Here is an 11,351-nt window from a genome sequence, read left to right as displayed (position 1 = left end):
AGTGCATACAAAATGAAAACCATAAAATATATAGCAAATTCATCACTTAGAGTGCATACAAAATGAAAACCATAAAATATATAGCAAATTCATCACGTCCTATTTTCTCCTGGTGTATTAAATGGACTGATGTTTCAGCTGCTTCCCAGAGTGAACTGTTGCATCAGTTTCAAACTGCTTCTCACCTGGCACTCGCTATGGGGCCCTTTAAACAGCAACCCATAGCCCCTACTAAATTTCCTTATATCTAGGCACCCCTGCCCCTCCTATAGGCTATGGGGTGCTGTTTAAAGGGCCCCATAGCCGGTGCGTTCTCACCTAAACTCTGCAAGATTTCCAATTTAAAAAGAATAAAAGATCACCCTATCCTCCTTTTATGCGTGCGAATACAACATTTCCCTTGATTCACCGTGCTTTGAATTATTCTTCTGTTTAAGTAAAATTTCTGAAAGCTGTCATTTCAAACATTGTTTAAGGTGATAGAAATTTCACAGAATCCAACAAAATATGAAGATAGTGATGCATATTCCTTGCAGTTCAAAATATTTGGTCAGTTCCATTTGATGGACTTTAAATGGAGTAATCTTTTTACAAGTTTTTTATTTTGACAATGTTTTTCCCTACAAAGATTTATTATTAAACTAATTAAAACAATAGTAAAAAAGATCCTCAATTATTTACTTAAAACTATAAACTTATTCACTTATTAGAAATCAAACAAAAACATATTTTCAACTGATTTTCAAATATAATGTTTTTCACTTAGTCTCTTCGGGCTAAGATTGTTTATCGATACACCCTAACAGAACATTATTGATCAACACTCAAGAAATCGATGACAAACAGAGACTATATTTAGCATATTTCAATGACAATGTATTTAGCAGATTTCAATGGCTTTGAACTGAGCCTGAGTATCAGGCTGCTTGGGCACTGTGACAGTGAGCACTCCATTTTCCATGCCAGCTTTAACCTCATCCACCTTCGCATTCTCAGGTAGTGTGAAACGCCTCAGGAACCTCCCTTTGAACCGTTCACAACGGAGATAATTCTCTCCCCCTTCTATGCTGCGTTCTCCGCTTATTTCCAGAATCCGACCGTCTACCACTCCTAATTTAACCGCCACTTTATCCACTCCTGCAGCGAAAGAGAGTCCGGCAAAAAATTCTTGAAGCAAAATCGAAATGAAAATGAAACCCTAAATAAATAAATACTTACCGGCAAGGTCGGCGTTAAAGACATGAGTATCCGCAGTTTCATTCCAATCTACAGGTGGAAATGTTGTAGTTTCATTCCAAGAAATGAAACTATCAGGCATTTTGTAATGAGGGTCAATGATTTTGGCGTAACTATTAGCCAAGTCGCTGCGGTTCATTTCGTAATAATTCCCGAAGTCTCTGCGGGTCATTTCGTTATAATTCACGAAGTCTCTGTGGATATCAGACATTTCGTAACAATTTCGCCAAATCAAGAGGAAAAACTTCTTCTAGCTTCACGCGTGTCTCTTGTTAGATCGGCCTCGAAGAAAATGGCAGATTGAAGCGTCTTATATATGTTTCTCAAATTTGTTCCAGAAGTTTCTCAAAGGACCAGATATTTGTAGCACGTTAGGGTAACCGTTATTGCTAAAACATTGTAACTTATTCAAACGATTGCAAAAATAAATTTTATTGTTAATAAATTAATAATAATATACAATTTGTATAGCCATTTTATAATATATTATAATATTTTTAAATATACAGATTTACTCCATCCACTTTATAGAATAAAAGTAGCATAGTTATATTCTAAAAATTTATGTAGTGGTTATAGCAGTATGATCAACAAACACTGTTAATCAGTTAATAATAAATAACGGTCATAACTATCTTATATTTTATTATATATTTAAAAATATAGATTTGTATCATCCAATTTATATGACTAGAATTATTATATTTACATTTTAAAAAACGTATGCAAAATAAAAATCATGGCATTGGGATATACCAACAAATATTGTCAATGAATAACTAATATAACAATCTTATATTGTATAAATGAATGATCCCTCAATGCCTCCTATTTGGGAGGTCAAACAAAGCAATGCAAAATAGAAGTAATGAGATATTGATTTAGCAGCAAATAATGTTAGTAAAAAAAATATACAACTAGCATAGTGATCTTATATTTGATTATAACATTTAAAAATATAGATTTAACCCACCCAATTTATGCTAACAAAGATAACTTACTTATATTCTCGAAAAGTCTATATAAAATAACAATCATTGCACTGTGATTTCCTAACAAATATTGCTATTAAATAAATAGTATACATCTAGCATATCAATCTTATATTTTATTATAATATTTAAAAACATAGGTTTACTCCATCCAATTTACATGAGTACAACTTATATGCTTATATTTTTCATAATCTACGTGAAATAGAACTAATGACATTTTGATTTACCCAAAAATATTTTTAGATGAATTAATAATATACAACCTATCTTGAATGCTTATATTTTAATAAAATTATGCAAAATAGTAGTCATGGCATTGTGATTAGTAATAAATATTGTTAATGGACCTAGCATACTTATATTTTAAAAATTAATGTAAACTAAGAATCATGACATTGTGACTTATCACCATATATTGTTAGTTAATAAATAGTATACAATTTGCATATAGACCTTATATTTCATTATAACATTGAAAAATACAGATTTATCCACATCCTATTTAGAGCTCACTACCATTCTTATATTTTTAAAAATATATGTAAAATAGGAGTTATGGAATTGTGATATACTAAGAAATATTATTAGTCAATAAATAACATAAATAATATAAAACTAGCATTAAAACTTTATATTTTATTATAATATTTAAAAAATATATTTCTCTCAATGTACTTTCGATGAGCCATACTTATATTTTAAAAATCCATACAAAATGCTAGGCATGACATTGTGATTTACTAACAAAAATTGTTAGAAAATTAATAACATACAATTGACTAAGCGACCTTACATTTTATTATAATAGTTAAAATTATATTTACCTCCATCTAATTTACAAGAGCCAGTAAGAATTCATTGATTTTAAAGATCTATTTAAAATTAATGGAGAGATATCAATTTAAAGATAAGTTATAAATTAAAATAAAGAAGCTTATTTTTTATTTTCTTAATAATTTAGAATAAAAGCATATTACAATTTTTTAGATTTTCAAAATTTTACAATTTTATAAAAAATAAAATAAAAATAAAAATATGTTTTCTTAGACACTCTTTGTTCTTTAGGCTCGCTATCTGTATTTTTTTAGGCTCACTATCTGTATTTTAATATGTTTTCTTAGACACTAGCTTTGTTCTTTTAGGCTTGTGGTCAAGCTCTTCTCCTATAGGAGTGAGGGGCACTAATGGCCAAGAAACTATTCATCCTGACTTAGGCTTTCTGAATGAAATAAGAGATATAATGCTGCTCTGGAAAACGAGATCATGCTGCTTCCGATAATCAAGGGAAAAGATTATGCATGGCAGACAACAAAGCAAACAACAAAGATTAACAAGGAGGAGTGGCATCTAGAAAAGTGGAACTTTCCCAAAAATAACAATGAAATGGTGTGATACAAAACAAGCTAAAAATCAATAGGAAGAAGTTAAGGTGAATTTAAATACTCATATCTTCCATGGAGTGTGCTTCTGAAAAACCGGCTATAAGAGCCAAAGAATATTAGCCAATCATTTACAAGTAAAATAATTTTTGTAAATTATAAAGTTTTAAAAACATGCATCTATATTATATATAAAATTAAAAAAAATTAAAGAAAAGAAAATATTTTGTTTTCATTGGTCTAAATAATTTTATTTAATAACCATTTAAACATGACAAATGAATTAAGGAATAATTCAATCATGTAGAGTCAAATTGAATTCAAAATTTAATAATTTATATTCTTCTTAGCTAAAATATCCATAATGTGAATAATCTAAAATAAGAAAGTGTGAAATCTCAAATAATAAGTCTCGCGAGAGGGACCAATAGTTGAATAGGGTTCAATAGTCGTTATAATATTTATTGTAACTAATATTAGCCAATCATTTACAAGTAAAATAATTTTTGTAAATTATAAAGTTAAAAAATATGCATCTATATTATAGAAAAAAAGTTAAAAAATATAAAACAAAAGAAAATATTTTGTTTTCATTGGTCATAATTTATATTATTATATTATAATGCAATGAATATTTTAGATCAATTTTTTTATGTTGCTTAGGATTTTTTCACAATGATTTAGTTTCTTTATCCTCGTTTTTATAAGATTTAATATTTTTTTGATTTTATGATTAAAATAATATGAATATTTATGCATTGTTCCGAAAAACCCGCATATAAGAGGCAAAACGATATTAGCCAATCATTTGCAACAAAAATAATTTTTGTAAATTATAATGTTAACAAATGTGCATAGTATTTTATATTAATAATTTGTCCTATCACAAATATAAAAGGTGAGAACAAAAAACACCTTCAAACCTTAGTTGTAGATAGTTAAGTGTCCATTTTAAATTAATAAAAAAACGGAGTTCTTACGATATTTCATGTGACTGCTACATGTTGACGAAGTTAGCCCTAACTACTACTAATCCCTCTCCCCTAAGTGCACATATATTAAGGAATAATTCAATCATGTAAAGTTAACTCGGAGAATTCAAAAAATAAATATTTAAAAAAATATCAAAAAATTGAAATTTATTATCAAATATTTGATAGAAACAACTCAAGGATCAAATCATTTACACAATATCAAAAAAGAATTTCTCACAATTAATAATTGAATAAAACATGTTCAATAAATCTAAAACACAACAAGTTAACAAAACATGACTTAAAAATAAGAAATCATCTATAACACCTCAACAAAAATATGCTAATATGACGTCATATCTGGTGACATAGTTAACTCACCAAATAAAGTACCATAGAAATTTGAGTTATTCAAAACTACAGGGTATGATTTTGAGAGGTGATAAATTAGGGTTTACTACCAAAGACTCTCCCCTATTCATATGCCTGAGCTGATTGATGCGAGGACTATATGCTCGTTCAGATTCTCCAAGATGTGGACTAAAAGTATTCCTGGCTTCACCAGGCTGTGCGCTTTCACTTGAAATAGTTATCTTTGGACTACGCGTGTCTAATTTCACCACGGCTTTGTGTAATCATCTCATCCGAAATTTCACCTTCATCTGCTTTTGACCCACCAGCGTCCTGTGATATAATACAAATTATATTGTTCAATTATTGGTACAAAATTATAAGGCAATCATGATTTTTCTAAACTAGAAATGTGATAAATGCATCATCTTACACTATTTGTTGTGTCGATTGGTATTGCAGGTGACTCTTCGTACTCAGCTGCATCCAATTCTTGAAGATGTGGTCGTTTGTAAAACCTTGGAAGAACATACTGTCTTATGGGCACAAACAACATTATAAGCAATGGAAAAAGCACACCAGCTGTGGGAATCAAGGTTATGCCAAAACAAGCCAGTAAATAGCATGTCTGGAATATAGTAAACATCACACTTCTTTTGAAAGGCACTTTTTCAATGAATGAAGCATGATGCTTCTCCAGAACCCTGTAACAACAATGTTTGATTAGTTCTGAACTCAAGCAAATTATCTTCAAGAATTTGATTTTCATTGAAAGAAAGAAGAAAGATGTGGTACAGTTTTAGTATAATCCAAATCAATCCATACACGAATCTACGGCTTGGAGCAGTGAATACAAGCAGTATCCTTTCCCAGAATTGATTTCCAGGCAAACTCTCTATGGCCATGAAAGCAAAGTAACCCCAAAGGACAGAAGTCGGGATCTTTTTAAGAACAGGCATTGCACCAAGACAACAAATCACCATTATAGCTTGCAACAAGTTACTAAGTCTTTGTTCCTTAACTTCAATGGGTAGGAGGTCATCTATGTCCTCAATATTGAAAACTGATTCATCAACTGGAGAATCTATAGTTTTATCACTTGCAGCTGACTGAATAGTGGTATCCTTTAATTGGTTAAGTGCCTGCATAATTAGGGTATCCAGTAAACCAATAAATCAATGGGTCAAAGTTTTAAACCATAAAAATTACCTAGAACAAAACAATGGGCTTCTTACCCAGGTAGGTGGTGGCTGGTACACCAATGGAGTTTGCATTTGCTGCTAAGTTTCTTGCATGTGTCCATATAACTCCCCTAAGCTGGAATTAGCCCGAATGCTTTCATGAGCTGTTCTTACTAACTTTTTGCGCACCAACTGTACTAAAACACTTGTCATTAGAAACTATATAACAAAATAGTGCCACTGTGTTATGTTTATAGTGATTAAAATTTATAGGCACCTGATGTTTGAGAGTAGCTAAATTTATAGTGTGCATGGGTGATTGAGGAATAACACCATTTGAAGGCGGTATACCAAGTAGACCACATAAAATAACCTGTCATAAAATAAGAAAACTTTAAATAACCAGCAGGGAGGTTTGTAAAATATTTACAATTAGAATAAATTAACTCTGGATTTATCTTATAGATAATCTAGAAAAATAGATACTTATTAATACAAAATCTTGTTTTGTGTCTATTTATCAATTAGTCATACAATGATAAACATTCACAATAATCAATACATAATAAAGATAAAAACCAATGATCAGTGACAATTGATAATAAAAATAGACTAATCCAAAAATTACAAAACATTTTGATATATATAATCATATTCATGCAGTTTTTTAATCATATTTATGCAATTTTACCTACCAAAAATCCCAGCAGAAGCATGTCATAATGAAATGAAGATAGTTTCTTCAAATTGAATTCTTTTTGTTGGGCAAGTTGGGATGCCACGCTATGGTCAAAATAATAAAGCACGGTAATCATTGTAGCAGGAATAATTGCTTCAATGATATATATAAATGGCACATCAAGCATATCCTGTTTGAACAAGTAAATAGTATTATTAGGTGCATCTGCCCAACTTCCATTGAAGACAATATTTCTTCAGAAATGTGGTTAGTTCAAAGTGAACTTCAGCATCCCATGGAAACAATTTTGAGTAATTTGACACGATTCAAATACCAAACTTCCAAATCAATCAATCACTTAACTCTTGTATTCATCTGGACCTTTCAAATTTTTTTTAAAAAAAACTCTTAAACCAAATCTTGGGACTGTGTACCTTAACAACTGTCCAGTTGGCATAGGCATTAGGTGACCATGGATTAGGAGTGAAAAGCCGCCGGGGAATTCCACTTGGAACATGATTGACTGGAGCATATGAAACTCCAGTCCACACAATGACCATCAATGGTACTCCATAATCAGCAATAAGACCTCGCAGTGATCCTGTAAATACAAAATTTGGTTTAAAACTGCAGTTAGAAAAGTCCCCTAGAAGACAATAATTTATTTCAGCATGCATGGATATCCTTTATTCTTCTTTCGTTACAATTAAAAGTGAATCGGTGAACTACTAAAGTAATCTTATCATAAAGAAAGCTGTAGTCCATTCCACAGTAAGAAGCATGCATAGCTTTCCATCACATGTCTGACTTTTCTATTGTTTCTTAATGTCTAGCAAACAAATTATGACCACAGAGATGGAAGAGAAGGAAAAACCCAACAAAGGACAGTTTAAAGTGTTTCAAAAGTCAAATCAGGGAATGGGTGAGGAATATCATATAAAGAGCAGGTGAGGAAAATCAGGAAGAATAGGTGAGGAAAATCAAAGGAAAGATTGAGTATAGACTAGAACTGGATTAGGTTGAAACATAGATACCTGTCCCATAACGCCAAGATCGGGCTTTGCGGCTCCGTAGTCCACTGAATAGAAGTCCAAATGAGAGAACCACCGCAAACATTCCAATCGCGAAACGCCATGAGGGTTGGAACTGCTCGAGTTTTACATTTCCCCTATCTGGGACCCGAAACTCATTCACGAGGCCCTGTAACAGATGGCTAGCTTTTAATCTATTTGGGTATCTTCAAAAACTATCCTTCGATTTTTTTCTGATTTTATACTTCATCTTATTAAAAAGATGTCAATAAATATCTTCTTTTCATTGAAATTTAGTCATTGAACTGAATGATATTCCAAATTAATTTTTCAAATAATTCAAAAGATTACAATATATAAGATTTAATTCAATAATTTTTCTTTTTTGAATCAAAATGTTTATTTTAGAACCTTTTCACTTAGATAAGTTGTACGTTTAGAATTAGAGTCAATGTACTTTCATTTTTTAACTTAAATGTTTATTATGAAACTTTTTTCAGTTGGGTAAACTATATATTTAGAATTACAGTCAATAATCTTTTTTTTTTTGAACTAAAATGTTTATTTTAGAATCTTTTTCAATTGTGTAAACTGTACATTTAGAATTACAGACAATATCTTTCCTTTTTGAACCAAAATGTTTATTTTGAAACCTTCCTGGGTTGAGTAAACTATATATTTAAAATTAGAGTCAATAATCTTTTCTTTTTGAATTCAAATGTTTCTTTTAGAACCTCCTCTTCATTTAGATAAAGTATGTATTTACAATTAGAATCAATAATCTTTCATTTTTGAACTAAAATGTTTATTTAAAAATCTTTTTCAGTTGAATAAACTATAGATTTAGAATTAGAACCAATATCTTTCTTTTTTAACCCAAAACACATCTCAGTTAGAACATTTTTAATCAATGATTTTATAAACAGAAATTTTATATGTCATATTTAGAAAGGACAATCATAACAAAATTTGTCAATAGTGACATGTTGTGATGGTTAAGTTGTGTTATTATTCTTGCCATCAAGATTCAAATCCCACAAATTCATAGCTCAGATCAAAAGCTTTTACCCCTTAAAAAAATAAAAAAATCATAACAAAATTTCTTGTTCAACATGTGAATAGGAAAATTATAGATCAACAATAAAAATGAAGCCTTACACGAATTGCCTCTTGCATGAACAGCATTGCAATCAGCAAACCGAAAAGTTCACCGGCTACGCGGGTAAACCTATTGATGATTGAGCATGCACGCAGGATTGCCAACAAGATCAACAAAAGTGAAGTCCACACACATACCCTACAGATCAAACAGTACTCTGGTTATTTATGAAGAAAGCCCAACAATTGAAGATTTCTCCTTTTAGTATTATGTTCCCAGAAAATAAAGGCAATACTGTCTAACTTTGGTTCTGGTTTATAGACATGAAAGATCTTTCTTGAACATAACTTAAGCTGGCAGGGAGATGTATACCATCCTGCCCAAGCCAAAAATAAATGGGAGCCCAAATTTTCTTGGCTTTTGGCAAAGTTGAACATAAATGTATACATAAGCACAGTTGGCTCAGCTACTCCAAGAATCAGCAATGGATGGCCACCCAAAAAGGAATGTATGATTCCGCAGAGTCCAGTAGATGCCAATGTTTGAACTGCAGTCAAGATGCCATCTGCAAAAACCAATTTCAGAAATTGCAATCTGTTGACCCTTCTAATTAACTTTGAAATGGTTTCTTCAACTAGACTATTTGATAAATTGATACTGAAGGTGGCAATTCTTACTTGTGTTTCTGTCCAGTTGTTCCCCAAATGCTATCACTGGGATTGCTAATGCAAGGAATATGTAAGTTGTGGGGGCAAGTATCCTGAATATTACAAGGATTGAAGGCTTGGTTAGTGTATGAAAGGTTAAAAAAGATATACATCTTTCGCAGTTAATCAATTCATAGAACAATGAAAAAATATTGTGGTGATAGATCATGGATTGTAATTCAAAATATCAAATACAATTATATACATAACGAATCTAGAAACAATCTTATTATATGAATTATAAAAAATTCATGTCAATAATTAGCATGTTGAGCACCTGAATCCTGCAGTGAAGCCACTAGTCCAATCTTGCTTGTAACACAGCAATCTTCCTTTAAGATCATTCTTAATCCCTTGAAATGGTACAAATGTCTCCTCCATTGCAAGGTAGAGTAAGAAGAAAAAGGGAAATGTAAATTCTAAGTCGAAATTGGTTTTCTACAACATATTTTGGATCCTCCAAAACTATAGTCAAAATTCAAACTCACTTTGTACGGTTACAGTAGAGCTCTCTGATTACAGGCTAGAAGGCTTTGTATAATACAATCTTTTGTATTTGTGTTAGTCGAAGTTCAAAACTTATTTAGGCATCCTAGTAAAAGAAAATACAATCTCAATTAAACTCGGGGGTGAAATTAGGAGGAAAAAACATAGGGGACATGTGCTCAAGATTTAGCAATCGGGAAAAGAAATTCCATGTTTCAGCATTACTTGGACTCCATGACTGAAGACACAAAAGGATAAAATCTGATACTACATCTAACTGGCCAATTCCTTTTACGGACCTAGATGACCACTCTAATACAATAAAATGCGATATGGGATAGGGATCAGAAGAACAGCCAAGAGTTACAATTACTTGAACACCATAGCTGAAGACAGGAAAGATAAAATCTGATATTACATCTAACTGGTGAATTGCTTTCAAAGACCTACATGATCACTCTAATAGACTAAACTGGGATATGTGATCTGGATCAGAAGAACAGGCAAGAGTGACAATTACTTGGGTTACAAGAAAAAAATTGATCTCACATACTGGGCAGAAGCTCTCAGATCCACAGAATGGGCTATAGAATCTGAATTAGGGAGAGAAGGCAAGAATTTTTTTTTTTCCCTTTCGTGGGCTGGCCTTTTTGAACGAAAAAAGATTCAGACTTCAATTGGCAATAGGCATTTGACATTGGATTACATCTGGGAATTTCTGACTTGCAGAATTGACGCCATTGAAAGCTTGTCAAGCCCTTTCTTAAAATGATGATATTCTCAACATATACAAGAGCATAGTTACAATAAACGCTTGAGAGACATGAAGAAGAAAGCCATGGAGGATTTTGGAAGAGATACAACCAGTGACTTTTTATGATGTTTTGATTTTTGGAAGGAAATCAAATACAAGTAGCACAGGGATGGGAGCTCCTTGAAAGGTTTAATGGCGGATTACTGTCATAATGGTGATTATTTATAGACGGTGCGGGTGCAAATGCATACGAATGGAACCTGCCCCTTTGTTTCCTTGTAAAATAAATGGGCTCCATGTGAGCTTCACTTGCAGACAAGGCGCATAAAATCGGATCCGCAGACCAAAAAGAAATCCTTGAGCATGTTAAAACTTATAAAATAGTTTATATACCAAAAGGAACTAATTAGTTAGCCGATAGGCTATTTAACGTGGGCATAGCCCACCAGTAATGTCTCACGCACGCCCGGAAATAGTTG

At 31.7% G+C, this 11,351-nt stretch overlaps 1 protein-coding gene and 1 pseudogene across 1 annotated transcript; both read right to left on the bottom strand.

Annotated features, from left to right (window-relative positions):
- Positions 1 to 830: 830 nt before the first annotated feature.
- On the bottom strand, positions 831 to 1,447 carry LOC131043091 (18.1 kDa class I heat shock protein). The gene is made up of 2 exons (XM_057976436.2): positions 1,219 to 1,447; positions 831 to 1,137 (listed from the first exon to the last, which is right to left on the bottom strand). The coding sequence occupies exons 1-2, from the start codon at positions 1,445 to 1,447 to the stop codon at positions 881 to 883; spliced, it is 486 nt and encodes a 161-aa protein (XP_057832419.1). The 3' UTR covers positions 831 to 880.
- A 3,539-nt stretch (positions 1,448 to 4,986) lies between these two features.
- Positions 4,987 to 10,013, bottom strand: LOC131043084 (probable boron transporter 2; annotated as a pseudogene).
- Between the last annotated feature and the right edge of the window lie 1,338 nt (positions 10,014 to 11,351).

Source organism: Cryptomeria japonica, chromosome 5 (genome assembly GCF_030272615.1).
Source record: "Cryptomeria japonica chromosome 5, Sugi_1.0, whole genome shotgun sequence".
Taxonomy (NCBI): domain Eukaryota; kingdom Viridiplantae; phylum Streptophyta; class Pinopsida; order Cupressales; family Cupressaceae; genus Cryptomeria; species Cryptomeria japonica.
The sequence above is the reverse complement of the archived record's forward strand: the minus strand, read 5'-3'. Positions and strand labels throughout refer to the sequence as shown.